A 19,223-nucleotide genomic window follows, 5' to 3' on the forward strand; every position below is an offset into this window, starting at 1 on the left:
GTTTCCTCACTAGTCGTCTTTATAAGCTTTGTTTTCTGCCTCCTCTACTCTCTCTCTCTCTCTCTCTCTCTCTCTCTCTCTCTCTCTCTCTCTCTCTCTCTCTCTCTCTCTCTCTCTCTCTCTCATATCATCTATGCAGTGCTTCCAGCTCTTCGACTAGGGCTATGAAACACGTGAACGTGCAAGCGACAGGCCATTGCCCCCAAGCTGATGCTATTAGCCCGGTGGACATCACTCTTTCACAACCATGCCACCAGACCGCCTCACCTGTAACTTCATCGCTTAAACATTTTACCATCTCATCACCTCCACTGCCTCGCACTACACAAAGCAAGGTCTCTATCACACTTCCTCATTGCAGCGATTGTTTCCAAAGGCAATTATTCTTCTCTTTAAAGTGCCGTGGATGAAATAAAGGGTGTTTCCGGCTTGCACAGAAAATTTTCCATGCTGGTGGTCAAGCGTATTTCGCGAATTCATGTGCATACATATTATGAAAATAAATTCCTCGAAGACATCAGTGCATCTGCCGAATTAGTCACCGCATGCTGAGTTAATCTAAGGAAGACTTGTGCGTCGCACCTCCTCAGCTTTTGAAAGGCTCTAGTTTTTAAGTTTTTTTTTTTTTCTTGCAACAGGTTAACGGGATTTCTATGTTATTGGCAGGAGAAACACTCGTGAGAATCAGGCCAATCATTTCTGTGGCCTTTGAAAAAGTCGAAGTGAGAGAGCACAGCGTTTCTGAATTCAGATCTAAAAGTCATCCCACCTGCCTCCTTCCCCTCTCTACGGGACAAGTGACTGGTGCTTATGCTTCTGTTCCTTTCCCAAACGCTTACAGTATTCCTAAACCATTTTCAGTCATCTTATCAGTAAGCATTTCCCAAAGCCGACTTTTTTTTTTAAATATCAATAGGAAAATCTAATATTGAAGTACTAGTCCTTCAGGAAGAGTGTGGCAGCCAATAATCACGCTTCAGCAACAGCTCAAGTCAGGCCAAGGCAAGGCAAAGGAAATTTCGTTCGCAAATATTAGCGGGCTGATTTCTTTTTTTTTTGGGGGGGGGAGGGGGGGAGGGGTCAAACTATCTATTAAACATACATGAAATGTGTTGTATGCTTTTTGGCGTGAAAAGGAGGCGACTCAAGGATAAAACATATACACGGGAAAAAGCCCGCTAATTTGCCGTTCCCAACGAGAAGTAAAACAGGAAAAGATTCCAAAACGGAGAACAATAAAAAAAAATGCTAGTGTTTAACTCAATAGATATTAGAAGTTATTGGGGCTTTCAATGCCGTATTTTCACGGCTCTAGATATATTTGTACTGATTCTGCATCATCCATGATAAAAAAAAAAAATGAAATAATGAGAATCCGACATCATATATGTGGTCTTTGAAAATAGTCCTGATAACTCAAAGCGATTAAGGACGCAGTATCAAGAGTTATAAGGCACGGCAGTAAGGGAAACGTCACACATGCAATCAGTTCCTGGTGATCAGCACACAGGAAAAGATAACCAATAACGAATGAGAACAATGCTCAAGTCGTGATATGCAAGGTATTTTCTTTTATGTCTTCTTTTTATGTCTTCAGCTGCATCAATCGTATATGTAATTCACCTCAACCCACCAGACCCTCGCCTCTACAGTGCATTCCTTCCTCGGAGACAAGGACACAAAGGAATAAGCGAAAGAACAGCACAGAACAGGAATAGGCTCATTAAAAACAGTGACCCAGAATAGGGATCTAACCTGAGACGGATGAAGTGTGTTCCTTACTCACTCTTCCACGCGTCACCTTTTGGGTTAACTATGTACTCCTGCCGTCAACTCCCCACCACACCACCCCCCGGACTGCCTGTCGTTAACTTAGTTCATCTCTATGGAAAATTTGCTCGCCTGTGAAGAAAAAGTTTGTCCATCTCTTTTGAAAGTTTGTCCTTGTGTCAGGACGGTGTGTGGAGTGAGGTGTGTGAGGGGAGGAGGGGTAGACACCTGCAATTGTGTGTGTGAGAGAGAGAGAGAGAGAGAGAGAGAGAGAGAGAGAGAGAGAGAGAGGAGAGAGAGAGAGAGAGAGAGAGAGAGAGAGAGAGAGAGAGAGAGAAAGTTATTCTTCATCACGAAGCTTTTGTCTTCAGAACAGTCATACAGTCATGCTGACATAATACTGCACCAGTCTTAAAAATGCACGACAAGAGTCACCCTTATGAAACGAGATGAGTGTGGCCTGTGATGGTAAGACAACACAAAGATGTCCTTTGTATTAACATATGTAACTGAGTAATGATGTATCGGATATCCGCCTCCGCATCCGCAGTGAAAATACTACCCGCAATACTATCCATATGCGCGTTTAATAAAATAACAAATAAATAAATCAGCCATAGTATCCGCAATTCCATTCTCAGATAACAAAAGCTCTGCCTTCGCCTCATTCATCTCTATCGCCTTTGAAAATAGTCTTTGCAATACCCCAAAGTCCTACAAAATGATGACCCAGTACTGAAAGAAAGTAGTACAACCTAACAGGAATTTACAACTATAAAAATAAGAGGCGTTACGAAGGCAATCCAGTAACTATTACTGGAGTGACTGGACCAGACGGTGCTTTAATTACAATACTACCACCAAACTTAATTAAAACTATATAATAACCTTACAAAACAGTGTATGAAACAATGTTAACAGATACAAATGCATATACTATACAGTAACTATAGTGAGGCAGTTGAAATTTTGCAGTGTTACCATCTACCTTATATTCGTATTCCTGAATGTTGGCAGCGTCTTATTATGACGATTTTTCACAAGCTGTACTGAAAGTTAAGGAGGCTTTCAAAGGTGTTTTCATGGTATAGTCACACTTTAACAAGGATTCTTCACTGTCAGTAGAGAAAACAGCCATGAGAACCCATAAAATCATCTATGTAGCCTTTGAGAATAGGCTTTGTGAGAACCCAAAAGATTTAAGAATACGGAGTTTAATCAAAAACATGTAATAACCGAGGAAACAATGGATATACAATGTTACTAGATACGTTAGACATTAATTAAACCATGAAACAGTACCGCCATATTAAGACCACAGCACTTCATTCTTTCAGTCACTGTCTCTCACCTCCTGCTGCCAGCCGCCATAGTAAAGAGTCTTCATAGCCTGTCCACGTAGTCACTACTCAGTACACACGCACAGACTGATGTTGGTGCCAGTGTTGTACCGCTTGGCCATATATTGTTAGGCTCAGAAATTATGTTCCTCCTTTGTAAAAACACCTTGATTTTTACGGGAAAATTAACTCATAGTTGTAACATGCATTGTGAATCATTTGACTGATAGAAAATTATCCTCGTCTAGGTTTGTTCTCGAGTTTTCTGAAGAGCACGACTTGAGCTTCACAGAGTTAAGGATTTCAACTCTGGTGTCCCATGTTAACAGGTAGTTACGAAAACCACTTTATCAACAATTTTAGGGTATACATACAACTCTGCACGTTGACAAGAATAAGATAATTTTTTTTTAAATGATGTAGATAAGGTAATCCTCATATAGTACAACGTTTAGTTTAATTTGTAAAACTACTTAACTAATATAACTAGCTGAGTAACGTAGTGCCAGAAGTCACCATGTAATCCACCTACGCTGCACTAAGCAAGCAAAACCATGTACGCCGATCGTTCATCATTCGGGTACCGTGAAGTAACTGAATTATTTCTCTCTCTCTCTCTCTCTCTCTCTCTCTCTCTCTCTCTCTCTCTCTCTCTCTCTCTCTCTCTCTCTCTGGCGCCATACGACCGCGATGTTGATGCGCCTTCACTTTTTTTTTCTTTATCCATCAATCAATCTTCCTTTTTTTTTTTTTATCATATGACTAGATAAGATGTTTAAACGTAGCCTTAAGGTTACACTCGTCTTCATTACTGCTGCTGCTCCTAAGACATAAAAAAAAAAATGTTGCTAAGTAAGAGTTGTATTTTATGATCTCTATGATAGTCTCTGTCATTTTTTTTTCTTATATTATGAATAGAGAAGACAGTGAAAAGCAGTCTCAAAGTTACACCCGTCCTCATAACTTCCACTGTTCTTGATGTCAATGCAAGAAAGAGCATTACATTATTATATTATATACATTGTTACATATATTACATTGTTTTAATTACGTGATGAGAAAACTATAGTTAAACACGATATCAATGTTACACTCATCCTCATTAGTTCTTCTGTTCTTAATATGTACAGAGAAAACGTTGCCAGGGAGAGCTTTGCCAGTGAGTGTGATGAGAGAGAATATAGTCATGGGTCGGAAATTAGAATAATACAATGATGATGCCTTCGAAAGGTGGTTACTGAACAGAATATAATTTATGAGGTTTTGCTTTTCTCGTGTCTGTCTTAAAACAATATCATATCAGTTTTGTTTTGTTTTTATTGTGTTTTATATAACAGTTGGCATTCAAAACTAAAAGTTTCAGATCTAATTACATGGGAGTGAAATATATTTGCTTGTTCCTGTTAAAAATATACACATTTCTTTGGAGACTGTAAACTTAAAGAAAACGAGTAAGTGAGGAAATCGTAAACTATGACATTCTGCCCAAAACAAACTTGTCATTACCGAGAACACCTTAACGTAACAAATTAAACAGCAAGATTAAATGAAAGCACTATTTAATTATATGTCTGAGTGAGCAATACAGCATGCAAGCTTCATTATCAGGGGAACTGCTGCGAGATTAATAATGAATTGTGTTTATAAGAACCAGCAATGAGAATCGATTAATAAAGTTAAAAGGCTAGACTTACTGAAACCTTAATAAATAGGTAGATAGATAGATAGATAGTTAGATACATAGATAGGTACGGACAGGTAGATAGAAAGATAGATAGATAGATAGATAGATAGATAGAAAGACAGATAGATGGATAGAAAGAGATACGTAAGGACAGATAGATAGATAGATAGATAGATCAGAGGACTTGATTTACCGCTTTAGGCGATGATTACAAGTTCTAAGTAACTGGAATAGCATTCTCAAATCAATCCGGCTTCTTGTCTCAACAACTTTTAGCAGACTCAGTGAAAGCGTATATTGATTCTAGTGACAGCTGACCAACGCCTCTACACCATTAATCGGGAAAACACTCATGATAACCGGGCTTATCACCTCTGTAGCCTCTGAGAATACTCCTTATTAGAGACCTAAACATTTCAAAATATTGCCTCTTTTTGAGTAGCCCGCCATTGCACAAATACTTCTATCCTATGCCCCGTGGGAATTATTGTATTTAATTAGAGCAGCCCATGTTTTGAGTGATGTAATTAAAATGTGTTTCAACAGAATGTTCTATGATATGGTAAATTATCGCAATAGGGTGCTGGGGAGAGAAGGGTGAGGTGCGTCAGGTGAAAGTTACTTCATGTAGTCCCCAATCTGAATGTTTCACCAGTATATCTTCATGTAATATTGTTTATGTGCATATTACCACGTTAGAAAATAGTACATGAGCTAGCTTCGAGTAAATATTTATAAATTCTAGGTTATTCTTTTTGTGGATTTGATTACTATGGTAATGTTAGTTGACAGAGAATCATACGAGCAGTTTTGCCTTCCCATTTTTTCCAATACCACATTGACTAGTAAATGCTGGGATAACCTTGCTTGAATCCCATGCACCGCAGAGTAATTTCATGGATAACGGAAACCTACGAAAAGTAAATAAATAAATAAACACTTTTGACTTTGACAGTTACAGAGTTGCTAAGTACAGTAAAATTATATGTACACGAAAGGCCAACGGTGTCTAATGTAATCATATAAAACCTTGGATGTTCAATAAATATATAGTAGTTTTAAGAGAGATATATAGGTTAGATTTAAATATATGGGGATATGATGAGGTGAGTTGCGCAAGGCGAAAGTCACTTGAGTCAGTCCCCAACAAACGGTCTTCTTCGTGTCCTGAGTGAAAAGGAGCCATCATTTGCAGATTTTCCCTTGAACCGTAGATACATTTCCCGTACCTGGTATGACGTTCAGCGAGTCTTTAATGTGCAGGAGAACTTGAGAAAATTACAACACTGGCCTAGACACGCGAGAAAGGCCTGAAAAACGCTGGTGAGTGTGGCCTCCCCGCGACGCCATATTGGTTGACCTCCTTGAAGGCCCGAGAGGAATATTCTTATCATCGTGCATCTCCTTCATCTATATCATCAGGTAAGCATTTTCTCGCTGTTTCCACGTGGAAAGTCTTTAAGTTGCCCTCGGAAAGTATTGCAGAGCCTTTTTTTATGGTAAGGTGTGAGGATTACTGCTGTGTTTTCCTGGCTCAGCTGATCCCTTGACAACTTGTAATCCGGTTGGCATTTTAGGTCTTTGCTCTGACGCTACACCGCCCCGCTGCTTGTCGTATATCCAGGATTGTGTGTAGGTTCATGGGAAGGACTGATGTGTGGTTGGGCGATGTATTTGTTGGTGATTTGTGGAGTTTGTTGACCCGTGTTCCATGTTGCCTTGTTGACTCGTCTATTCCGGGGCATTTCCGCTGCTCGTGAGGCCTGCAGGGACTGGCTGGCGCTAGGATTGTTCTGGAATGTTGGGATTGTTGCATGGAGTGGGGTAGTGTGATTGGTGGTAATTAAGTTATTCTGGTGTAAAAGGACGGCGTGTTTATAGTGCAAGTAAACATATTGGTGATTATTCTGACTTGCGTTTCCAGATGTATTGATCTGTTTTACATGTTTTTCTTAAGGGTTTATTTGGTATTTTAAAGTATGTGGAACTTCAGTATAAATTGAGGCACCTTAATGAAAAGTATAGGGTGTTGTAGTAAAATTAATGATTTATCTTATCCTCCAGGTATATTTTGTCCAAATTTTCTTAGACCTCGACAGGAATTGTGAAACTTGCCTTTGAATTAGAGCAATTTACTCCAATGAAGGACATGCATTGTTGTTTCGTGATTGTTCAAATATATTTTAACTTTTCTATCAGATTTCCACAAAAAAACTTTAAATACTGTAATTTTAATGAGTTTGGGAAGAAATGCACTTAATCAGGTTAGATGACAGATCATGTAATCTTTTATTGCAAACTGGTAGAAATAAAAACCTGTGTACAGCAATAGGTGTACAGAGATGAAGTAATTGAGGGAGTATGGAAGTAACCTTAGCCTGCTGATTTCCAGAGACTGATTTATTCTTTGAATCAGTATAAACAATGAAAGGATTGGCAGCTAATTAACAAGCAGAATAAATCTGAACTTAACCTAATCTAATCCTCAGATGAAAATGCTTTTGTTATTTTGAAATCCATAATTGTTAGTTTCATTAAGGATGAGTGTTGGAGTAGCTTTGTACTGCTGATTTTGTTGCTGGTGGCTTGAAAAGATTATGATAATGAAGATATGGATTATATGCATAAAAATTGAAGATCAGCTATTAAAGAATCATTGAAATTATTGGTGGTAAGATGCTTTTCATTAAGTGAAAGTATATTTAGTTTTTGTTCAATTTCAACATGTAGTCTACAAAAAAAATGAAATAGCATTAGCATTTTCAGTGAAGGGCTAGGTTGTTAGATTAGGTTTGTATTAATTCAGTACTTTAGTTGATACTGATCTTTTCATTGACCAGATCATGATTTGATAAAATCATCATAGTATTACCCAAAGTTAGATTGTTTTGAAATGAGAAGGCTAAGGTTTTTTCAAAGAAAATAAATTCCCTTGTTTACCAGTTTGGTGAATTTATGGGTTTGTTTTCAGATTTTTGTTCTGTAAAGGATCATTGTTGTGGACTTAATGAACTCCTATTTGCAGTGTTGTGGGTGAGCTGGCGACCACCATGGCAGACATGGCAACCATCCCCAACCATACCTCGCCCATCAAACCCATAATCAATAACCAGGTGGTGAAGTGAGTATGGTGACAGTTTGTTTGATTTGAGTTGCCATGTGTGGATTTGGGATGCACTTGATCTTAAAGACAATAAGATGATTTGTCTGGTGTAATTAGCATGCTTGCCTTCCACCACTGCCTGTGTGGCAAACAGCATTGGTAACAGCAATTATAAATGGCAGCATTGTAAGTTTAGGTGTGCATGAAGTAAAGTGTCAAGCCAAGCTATCAAAAATGTGGTTGCCCATAATTCATATAGTGAGTAGGATAAAGTACTAAGTTTGGGTGTTATGAGAGATTAAAAGCCATGAGTAAAACATTGAGAAATTTTTAAGACTAATGTATAAGTAAATAGCATTATTTCTCACTTTCACTTGTTATCTGAATGAAAATATTTTTCATCACAGGCCTCTTGATGACAAATCGTGGAAGTCCCAGCTGGTGCTTCCTCCAAGAGACAGAAGGAAACGAACATCAGATGTGACAGACACTAAAGGCAATGAGTTTGAGGACTTCTGTTTGAAGCGGGACTTATTGATGGGTATCTTTGAGAAGGGGTGGGAGAAGCCGTCCCCCATCCAGGAGGCCTCCATCCCCGTTGCCCTCAGTGGAAGAGATATTCTGGCTCGTGCCAAGAATGGCACTGGAAAGACAGGGGCATACTCCATCCCCCTCCTGGAGCAGGTGAGTGTTTGTACATTCTGTAGGAAAAATTATAAGCTTTACATACTTTAGTCCATAACACGTGCAGCTGGCAGAAACTAGTTGCCCATCGTCATTTGCTAATAAAACTGCTTTCATTGTCTGTGTTGAAGCCTTTTTCCTTGTCTTTTGTTCTTTTTAGTAAGTCTCATATCTAACTAGAAGATCTTGTGCAACAAGTCAAAGATGTTAAGGTGGCAAATGTGTTGATGTTAATTGTGAAGCACAAGAGGTGGAGATCTGTGTTGCTTTTAGTGTTGAGTAGGTGGAATGACATTTCCATCTTGCTCCTGTGTACTCTCTCTCTCTCTCTCTCTTGCTTCCTATTTATTACTAGTTGTTTCATTGGGCTGTTGATATTTTTAAGATTTTGGAATGTCACATGCAATAGATTGTGTGTAAATCAAGAAATGGATAGAAATTGTAGAAACCACTGTACTCGCATTAGTTTGCTAGTGACTGTTTCCATAAAGTAGTTTTTCCAGTCCTTCACTCTTTCACAATTTGTTGTATATCCTAATTGCTTGGAGCCTCTTTCTGCCTACACTGTCTGACCACTTGGACTCCTTGGCTTGGTGTCTAGGAAGCTGTAGTTATTATCCAAATATCTTCAGTAACTCCTCATTTTCAGCATCTTTATCTTTTTTATTTACCTTTGTTTTATTCCACATCTTTCTTGTTCCTTCTTAACAGAGGCTTTCACCTCCATCACCTCATCATTTCAGAAGGTGTTAGAAGACGAAACTTAACTTGGTCTAGCATTTGATAGGAAGTATTTCCTACTCTAGTAGTATTGTTCAATGCCTCAAAAGCTCAATTCCTGCATCTATCAACTCGACACAACCTTCCAGACAACTATCCCCTCTTCTTCAATGACACTCAACTGTCCCCCTCTTCTATACTGAACATCCTTGGTCTGTCCTTTACTTATAATCTGAACTGGAAACTTCACATCTCATCTCTAGCTAAAACAGCTTCTATGAAGTTAGGTGTTCTGAGACGTCTCCGCCAGTTTTTCTCACCCCCCCAGCTGCTAACTCTGTACAAGGGCCTTATCCGTCCATGTATGGAGTATGCTTCACATGTCTGGGGGGGTTCCACTCATACTGCTCTTCTAGACAGGGTGGAATCAAAAGCTTTTCGTCTCATCAACTCTTCTCCTCTAACTGACTGTCTTCAGCCTCTCTCTCACCGCCGCAATGTTGCATATCTAGCTGTCTTCTACCGCTATTTTCATGCTAACTGCTCTTCTGATCTTGCTAACTGCATGCCTCCCCTCCTTCCGCGGCCTCGCTGCACAAGACTTTCTTCTTTCTCTCACCCCTATTCTGTCCACCTCTCTAACGCAAGAGTTAACCAGTATTCTCAATCATTCATCCCTTGCTCTGGTAAACTCTGGAACTCCCTGCCTGCTTCTGTATTTCCACCTTCCTATGACTTGAATTCCTTCAAGAGGGAGGTTTCAAGACACTTATCCACCAATTTTTGACCACTGCTTTGACCCTTTTATGGGACTGGCATTTCAGTGGGCATTTTTTTTATTAGATTTTTGTTGCCCTTGGCCAGTGTCCTTCCTACATAAAAAAAAAAAAAAATGCTTTAATTTACTTGCAGAGATTATTCACAAAGTTTGTTTCCAAGTGTTTCAGTTACCATGTACAGCTATGCTTTGGATGACTCCCAAGAATGATACCAATCCATAAAGGATTGCAAAGCAATAGCAATAATGCTTGTAATCTTGTTACAGATTGATCCAACTCAGAACCACATCCAAGCTCTGGTCATTGTGCCCACACGAGAACTGGCTCTGCAGACTAGTCATATTTGCAATGAGTTAGCCAAACATTTAGGTGTCAAGGTTATGGTGACAACTGGAGGAACTAATTTAAAGGTAAGTAATACTTTAATTTTACGCATCTGCCCTTATTTCAAACAGAGGGATTGTGCATGATTAAAAGAGAAATGTTCAAAATAGTGAAACTAGCTTGTAGACCCAAACTTTCACATAGTCTGCAGTTATGTTGGAAACCTTTAAAATATACCCAGATGCTACATACGGACTTTATTTCTTTGTTTTCTTTAAGAATTTTTTTCATGCATAGAATTTAATATGCTGAAACTTTAGATCACACACTCTCATTGACTTCCGAAGTCCCACTTGGAAGTGGGACGGTTAAATAGTACGAAGTTAAGATTATCACTCCCCATTTTTTCACAGTTGGTTTGTTTATTGTTAAATGATGTACAGACATCCTTGGAAATTTGGATTGTCGATGTTTTAAAGCCTGAATTTATATCTTACAGGATGACATCATGAGAATCTATGAGATAGTGCATGCGGTGATTGCCACTCCCGGTAGAATCCTTGACTTGATGGAGAAGAAGGTTGCAGTTATGGACAAATGCCGGATGTTGGTATTAGATGAGGCTGACAAACTCTTGTCCCAGGACTTCAAAGGCATGTTGGACAGAGTGATCTCTTACCTACCTCCAGAGCGACAGATCCTCCTCTACTCTGCCACGTTTCCTCTCACTGTGGAACAATTCATGAAGAAGCATCTGAGGTATGTGAAGGGTTTTGTATTCTTGTATGTGCTTTTGAATGTATTTTGATTAAACCATGAGTTGTGTAGGCAACAGTTCTGTAGATCTTAGAAAGATTAGGTTGCCTGCCTATGTCAAATGTCCATTATAAGTGTGCCCAAATTAAAATTATTACCATTACTGAAAACTGGTAGTAAAACAGTAGCAAGCACTGCATGAACTAAAGATGAAATAGACTAATGAACTGATGTATCCAAAATCAGGGCAGTATGTTAGCTGGGTTCATATTCATGGAGCAGACTTAGCGAGTCTTAATTATGAGATGTGTCATAGCGAGAGCAAAATGTTGCATTTTTATCATAACTGAAAAGTTGTCATAAATCCACATGGGATGCTAAGACTAGGTTTGTGGTGTATGATAGTCACTCTACTATTAAGATGGCCGTCCCACAACATTGCCAGCTTTGGAATTATTTAGCTAGAAAGGACATATTGAATGAACTTGGTGACATGGAACTCCTCAGAAGATACCGTTTAGACTGCGTAGGTATTCTCTTTGTCATCAGTCCAGTGAGGGAAGCCTCTTACAGAGTGACACAAAAATTACCTATCCACTCATCCCCAAAATGAAGATGATCATAACACTTAGATATCTTGTTACACAAAAAGTGCAGTAGTGGTGGCCTTAGGGGTCATCAAGGGAGTCATCCTTGCCATCACATCATTCAAAAACTGTGTTTACATTGAGGTGCATCTATGTATTCGCATTTATCTTATTTTAATGATTATCATCTTGTCCAGTCTCTCTCTCTCTCTCTCTCTCTCCTTCAAATGCATAAGATAGTGTGTGTGTGTGTGTGTGTGTGTGTGTGTGTGTGTGTGTGTGTGTGTTTAGGAGGGGCACTGGCCAAGGGCAACAAAACTACAGTAAAAAAAAAAAGATACCAGTCCCTAAATAGGTTGAAATAAATGAGAGAAAGAAGAAGCAAAGTTATTGGAGATAATTTTGGCTTGGGGCCAGAAGTCATGAGGAGAGTTAGATCTTGAAAGATTGACACTTTCTATTAATGAAAGAGTTTTTAAAAGGCTAGTTGAACAGACTTGCATGGTTCCAGGCAGAAATATAAAGCGCACAAGATTCTGGCGACAGAAGGCTCAGGTACCTTTTGTGGGCCACCTCTCTATCATGTATAGCATAAGAATGAAGTAAGTTTTTGTAGAAGTTATAATTAGCATAAACAGTAAGTTCACTTCATCTTTTAGTATTTGAAGTTAAGTAAGCACTGGTTTTATCAGATAGTTTCATTGAATTAATTGAATAACACAATAACATACAACTTGGGATAGACATTCTAGGTTAAGATACACATCGGCCTTAGTTTTGACATGCCACATGTTTAGAAGAATACAGCCCCTTGTTTATTAAACTGTTTTCCAAAATTTTGTGCCAATTTTCTGAATTGAGTAATTAAGGTCTGCTGATTTTTGGAAAAGGAAAATTGAGGGAAGATCTGGCCTGGAGTGGGTAAACTGTATGAAGAGAGCAGTGAATTAGAACAGCTATACAGCAAGCAAAAGCAGGTGTGCATGATGGAGGTGAATGGAGAGTGAAAGTGGTAAGTGCATGAAAATGACAGTGTAATTGACCCCAGGGAAGGGGTGTGGGTGCATTTGGCATGCCCCATTGGTGTATGGACCTAGTTAAGGTTAAGGACCTGTAGGAAGTACCCTGCATGTGCTGTGGTATCAGGATTTGGAGTAGATGCAGGTTAGGGGACAGTCTAATTGAATATGAAAGATTAGGGGTAAACTAGTGTATGCTGTCAGCCCATGCAGTGGATGTATGTGGTCATCTATGCTATGCTTAAGCTCCTGGGATGTAGTATGGTGGTCCATGAGACTTGTTTTCTATGGGAACTGATAGGACTTAATGTGTGGTGATTTTCCTAAGCTACCCAGTGTTGGATTACTGGCCTAGTATATATAGATTAGAAAAATGGTATCCAAAAAATGTGGAATTCATTAAAGGGTATATTGAGATGTGCTTCTCCCATTTGCAGATCTCCATATGAAATCAACCTGATGGATGAGCTGACCCTGAAAGGAGTGACACAGTACTATGCATTTGTCCAAGAGCGACAGAAAGTCCACTGCCTAAATACCCTATTCTCAAAGGTAAGGATAGGATCTCTCTCTCTCTCTCTCTCTCTCTCTCTCTCTCTCTCTCTCTCTCTCTCTCTCTCTCTCTCTCTCTCTCTCTCTCTCTCTCTCTCTCTCTCTCTCTCTCTCTCTCTCTCTCTCTCTCTCTCTCTCTCTCCACACAACAGTAATTCCAGCACTTACGAATTGCAAAATGCCAGTCTTTGCTTAACAGACTATTTTGTTTGAGATTGCATTGTTGGTCAGCTATATCATGCTTTTTGAAGCTCCCTTGGTTTGTGTAATAACAGAATAGAAGATATGCTTTTTATTTATAGCTTAAGTCCAAGGTTAACTGGGAAGTCTGAATACTGTTTTTGCACACATGCACATATTATTTGGGATCCTGACCTAAACTGTTTGTGGGATTGTCAGTCTGGTACATTGATTATGGAATAATCTAAAGTGTTGAAAAAAAGCCAAATAAAAACAAATACCTCATGTTCTAAGTTGTTTTTGTGTGGGGATAAATGTTCATGCTTTTTCATGGGGGTGTACATTGGCATCTTGTAACATTTTAGCAGGTGTTGTTTGTTGGTAAAAGTTAGTACATTAGGGTAACTCCCAAGCCTCAACATCTTGGGGATTTCAGCCCATGGGGTTGTCCCTGCATGATTCGCCATTCAAAAAGAATTGGAATACCTATCTAAGGGGTGGGTTTTGAATCTTTGGTTCCTTTGGATTCAACAAGATGAACTAAGCTCTGTATCAAATAAGCTGGCAGTTACTTGCAACCTTGGAATTAGAGCCCTTTTTTTTTAGACGATCAGTGCATCATACATATATTGCTTCTAATATCTTAAAATGAAAGTATTCCTTTATGCTGTTATTGGCTGCACCACTGAGATCAACCAAACAAGCAATCATGGTGTCTGAGACTGATGAAAGGAAAGCATATGGTACAGGAAGATGTCTCCATTTTGTACATGTAGGAAAGGAATTACCGTGTTGGTATTTTAATTAAGCTTTTGCTTTCCAGCTACAAATCAACCAAAGTATCATCTTCTGTAATTCCACGCAAAGAGTTGAACTGTTGGCCAAGAAGATTACTGACCTGGGGTACTCGTGCTACTACATCCATGCTAAGATGGCTCAGGCCCATCGCAACCGTGTCTTCCACGACTTCCGTGCTGGACTCTGCAGGAACCTCGTGTGCTCAGGTAAATCCCTACAAACAGAAATGTTGACTTGCCAGTAACAGTAATTTTATTAATAATCATTGAGTGATTTAACATAAGATTTCTGGTCAATAGTCATAGAAGCCTTTCTTACTGGATTGGTGAACATGGCTTTATCATTTGGTGTAATTGCTTCAATCATATAGGGAATCTTGATTTATAAACATTAAAACTAGTTTGCTTTTTTTATAAGATGGAATCATTTTGTTTTCAGGTATAATATGTAACACTTAAATTGTTTCCCCAGACTTGTTTACAAGAGGTATAGACATCCAAGCTGTTAATGTCGTCATAAACTTTGACTTCCCCAAGATGGCCGAAACTTACTTGCACAGGATTGGTAGATCAGGACGCTTTGGGCACCTTGGCATTGCCATCAATCTGATAACTTATGACGATCGCTTTGCTCTGCATCGCATTGAGCAGGAGTTAGGCACAGAGATCAAGCCTATCCCCAAGGTGAACCTTTATATAGTTGTCTTTTTCTCATTCTCACATGAGAGAAATAACCTTCATATAAAGAGGCGTGTAGATTTTGATTGAAGGTCTTTTTGGTCCATTATTTGGCAATAATGCTAGATATATGAATAACCAATGTATTACAGCATCCTTTATTTACTACCTGTTTAACTGTTGAATTCAAAAGAAGGCTATAGTTTTTGATGTAGGTATCTGAACATTGACTGATCACATTAGAGATAGCATACACTGTTCAGATTAGGAGAAGCAGTAGAAGGCATTTCAAAACAGAATGCAGATTACATGTCACAAGATTATTGTACTACTAATGTGACTTGGTACATGTTATAGGTTTATGGACTTGGTGATGAAATCTGTATAAAGAGTTTCCAAGTTACTAACAAGTTAATGTTGCAGGTCATCGATCCTGCTCTGTATGTTGCGGAGCATCACTTTGAAGAGGATGACGAAGGCAATATCAGCAAGTAACTGCTCCCTGGTGATCATTTAAGATGGCACAAACAGGGAAAGAGCATCTCTGTTCCCTTTGTTTAGTGTCCCAAGGCCACAAGTGGAAGCCATCAGCCAATACAGCAGAACACCACACTCGTTCTAGGCATCACTTCAGACCCTGGATTGCTGGGACATGGGGACTGGTTAGGGAACAGGAAATGGATATAGTGTTTGGCATTGTGGTGAATGGTAGCTAACTCTGGCTGGCCTGTTTAGGTTGTCTGCGAGACTATACTCTCAGGTGATTATCAATATGAATAGAATATTTCGATGGTTTTCCTTTGTAAAGTCTATCACAAACATTTCGGCCAGCTGGTGGTGGTGCCCAAGAAGAACGGCTGCAAAGGACAGCTCATGTGTTGTGTGGAGTCAATGAGTGACAAGAATTGTGCGAATCAAGATGCAGTGCAGGAAATTTGGAAAAATACTCGTTAGCAAGTGTGATGTTCTGTTGATGGTGATAGCTTCATTCACTGACTGTTGTGGCCAGAAGTTTCAAATGACAATATTTATTGTCTCAATGGTGTTGACACACAGGTCTACAGTCATTAGTGAGGAGTGAGTAATGGATGTACAAGGAGTGAGGTGTTGGATCTTGCCCTCGACCACTGTTTTTGCAAGACCGTCATACCTCAACTGCAACAGAAACTCTCAGATATACAAATATTCGTCTGTGATGTATTTCTAATGACTGGGACAGGACCTATCATGGAAAGCAGGACCTACGAATGATCAAGTAATTGTTGCTGCCTTCGGGAAGGCAGTCATTGGTCTTTGCTTTTAAATATTTATGTACAGTTAGGACAACTTGTGCATTGTTACCGTGGGAGTATTGTGTGGTTAAAACTTTTCCCTATTGACCATTTATTTCGTAATGATCTAAATGCTTCACAAAGATTATAAAAAATCCTGACTAAGTTAGGACAAAGCTGGTTTGACAATGCACATTTGTAGTTTTGTAAATCTATTTTTATACAAGATGGATTGTAAGTTACCAGTAGGATGGAGTGGTTCACTGTACATCTCCAAATAAGGGTGGGTCCACTCCAAGCAACCCTTCCATCCTACTGGTGTCTGGCTGTCCTCTCTGTACAGTTCTCCCAGTGAAACCCAACTGCAGCACTGACACCATAACCCGAAGCTACAACTTGTCAAGCAGAATTGGTGTGTGAAACCTATGCCTTCATCACCGCCATCAGTGCAGTGCTGTGAGACCATGGACTCATAAAGGCACGCTGTGGAAGTTGGGGGAAATAGTTTGTCAGGTCAGCAGTTGTGGAATGAGAGCAGGCTCTTTTCAGAGCTCATGGTTTATAGTTAAAATTTTGGATTCTGATGGCATCCCCCAGATTACTGCCTAACTTAGCTGGGGCTTAGGCTTGTGAATCCTAAAAAAATTTCCTCACCTCAAATACTGTGATCAAGCATTCAGCTCACAGTTTTAAGAACTTAAGGGAGATTTTCATCTCTTTGGACCCACCCAAATTTCATCTGACAAAGATTAAATGATGTGCTCATTCAAAATTCTTAACTCACGCTCACTCTTTCACTCTCTCTACCTCTCTCTATTCTGTCATTAGTCAGATGAAAATAATTCTGTTCTTGTTTGATTGTACATTTTGGCATTTGAAGAACATTGTAGTTACAATAACATTGGTTTTCCTGTTTTGTACTTTATCAAAATTGTCACAATTGGAGCACTGCCAGTGGGTGCCTTGTAATCCTGCTCCCATTGGTAAAACTATTTTACAATTTAAATTCACCCAGGCAGGGAGGGGCTTACAAAAAGTTCTGCCATTATTATGAAATCTGTCCAGTGTAAGCTGCTCCCAAGCCTCCTTCTTCCTTGTACTCTGACAAAATTTGGATTACACTTCATTCTAACATCACAAATATTTGTAAGTGGTCAGGATTTCCACCGTAATGTTAAAGAATAAGTAAAATAAAATAAACAACAGGGAGCCAAAGTTTATTGGCTGGAAAAACTATTAAGTGGTGGAAAACTGGCCACAGTAATACCGTGCTCCATCAACACCTTGGAGTTTTAGAAAGTGCTTTTATAGACTGTTTCATTGGTTAGTATTTTGACATTTGAACATAAAATACCATATTGAATATCATTAGCAGTATTTCAGTATTTAAAACTACTAAAGGGGAATCATACTGCAGAAATTAGACCTTGTGGTGCCTGATTAATATTCATGACTACCATGAATTTATGAATCATGGAATGATGCATAATTTTATTTTTTACCTAAAAGTACTACTGAACTTATGATTTTTGGGCTTGGGCACCTCATTCTTTATGGTGTATGATAGAGGACTTGATTCCAGTAATTTGTCATTTTTAAGTTAACTTCCTGGAACAATTGCATTGTGGAATGTTAAATGCTCCCTGTGATCACATCATTTGCATTCAAGATTGGTGTTGACATCAAAATCACCTGCAGGCTCTGCACTTCCAACCTCTTGCAAACCTGTATGATGTCATATGGGGGAGGAACCTCTTTGAACTAAATTTTTATTTGTCTTTAGACAAAATTGTAACAAGTTATTGGTCAAAATTAAATAAGCCTCACCCCAGCAGTGTTTGTTTTTAATCCCTACAGTTTTCAGTGCTTTGTATATACAGATGTGTGTGCTTGAGATTATTAGTACTATGTCAGGCCAATTTTCTGTGCTTGTAGCAGAATTTGCGTGTCCCTGAATGTTGTGTACATAGCTGGAGGCTTTGTTGTGCTGTTTATATACATAGTTCATTCTATTCATGCTTTGGTAAATAACGTTTATTGTTTTAGCATTCAGAATTCTGCTGCCTTCCTGTGATCTATACTATTATGAGAACATATATAGAGGAGTTGGATGTTCAAAGGAATGTCATGTTTAAGAGATGGAAAAAAAGGCCAGATATTAAAGAAAAATAAATAAACGTAGGTACATTAGGTAAAAAAAAAAAAAGTAGGACTGATGACTGCTTGCTTTCAATCTTATAAGACCTCTAACATACTCAACCTACCTCAACCTCAACAAACTGATAGATCTTCAGGTCACATGATTTGAGGCTGAGGGAAACCCTGAAGACAGTGTAAATGTGTAACAGCGTATTAGACTTATGACCTATGACAAAAAAACAATTATATATTACGCCAAGTAGACATGGTTGTAGATTGAAGCAAAGGAGTGGTACTACTTCAGAAATCTGTAATGCGCGAAGAATGCATGATGGAAATATTGAGCGTGTCAGATTTGAATCGGTGTAACAAACAAGGTGAAAAGAAGAAATGCAGAGTAGTTAGAGAGAAATGGAGAGAGAGAGAGAGAAAAAAAAAATAAATAAAAAAAAAAATATATATATATATATATATATATATATATATATATATATATATATATATATATATATATATATATATATATATATATATATATATATATATATATATATATATATATATATATTTAGTATGTAGAAATCGCAGGAGACCTAGACAGTGTAAACAATTATAGTATAAGCAATTGATGCAAAATGATGAAGTAAATTAGGAAGACAGTACTGGAATAATAATAAAAAAAAAAAAAAAAACAGAGTTGTAGGTGACTTCGGTCATGTAAGGAGGGGACGAACTTACATTTTTATATTAAGGAGTGGATAGTATGATTCTCATTAAGATGTTGTTATTATTATTTATTTATTTTTTTTATCATTGTTATTAGAACATAAGAAAACACTG

The 19,223-nt window shown here is 38.5% G+C and overlaps 1 protein-coding gene and 1 long non-coding RNA gene across 4 annotated transcripts in view; one reads left to right on the forward strand and one right to left on the reverse strand.

Annotated features, from left to right (window-relative positions):
• LOC135109829 (uncharacterized) overlaps window positions 1–3,403 on the reverse strand; it is a 94,080-nt gene extending 90,677 nt beyond the window's left edge. For all 3 annotated transcript variants that reach the window (XR_010272930.1, XR_010272928.1, XR_010272929.1), the window contains exon 1: window positions 3,122–3,403. This is a non-coding gene — a long non-coding RNA (uncharacterized LOC135109829). The remainder of the gene's footprint in view (window positions 1–3,121) is intronic.
• A 2,513-nt stretch (window positions 3,404–5,916) lies between these two features.
• Window positions 5,917–18,075, forward strand: LOC135109835 (ATP-dependent RNA helicase me31b-like). The gene is made up of 9 exons (XM_064021578.1): window positions 5,917–6,216; window positions 7,820–7,915; window positions 8,305–8,581; window positions 10,347–10,490; window positions 10,904–11,163; window positions 13,204–13,318; window positions 14,322–14,502; window positions 14,768–14,979; window positions 15,397–18,075. The coding sequence occupies exons 2-9, from the start codon at window positions 7,845–7,847 to the stop codon at window positions 15,466–15,468; spliced, it is 1,332 nt and encodes a 443-aa protein (XP_063877648.1). The 5' UTR covers window positions 5,917–6,216; window positions 7,820–7,844; the 3' UTR covers window positions 15,469–18,075.
• The last annotated feature ends 1,148 nt before the right edge of the window (window positions 18,076–19,223 follow it).

The sequence above is a fragment of the Scylla paramamosain genome, chromosome 2, assembly GCF_035594125.1.
Source record: "Scylla paramamosain isolate STU-SP2022 chromosome 2, ASM3559412v1, whole genome shotgun sequence".
In the NCBI taxonomy this organism is placed as follows: domain Eukaryota; kingdom Metazoa; phylum Arthropoda; class Malacostraca; order Decapoda; family Portunidae; genus Scylla; species Scylla paramamosain.

Excerpts from the sequence above, each read along its gene's own strand:
- LOC135109835 (XM_064021578.1), top strand. The coding sequence starts at position 7,845 with ATGGCAGACATGGCAACCATCCCCAACCATACCTCGCCCATCAAACCC. Across the intron at positions 8,582-10,346 it reads CCATCCCCCTCCTGGAGCAG|ATTGATCCAACTCAGAACCA; the intron begins GTGAGTGTTTGT and ends ATCTTGTTACAG. Across the intron at positions 13,319-14,321 it reads TAAATACCCTATTCTCAAAG|CTACAAATCAACCAAAGTAT; the intron begins GTAAGGATAGGA and ends TTTGCTTTCCAG.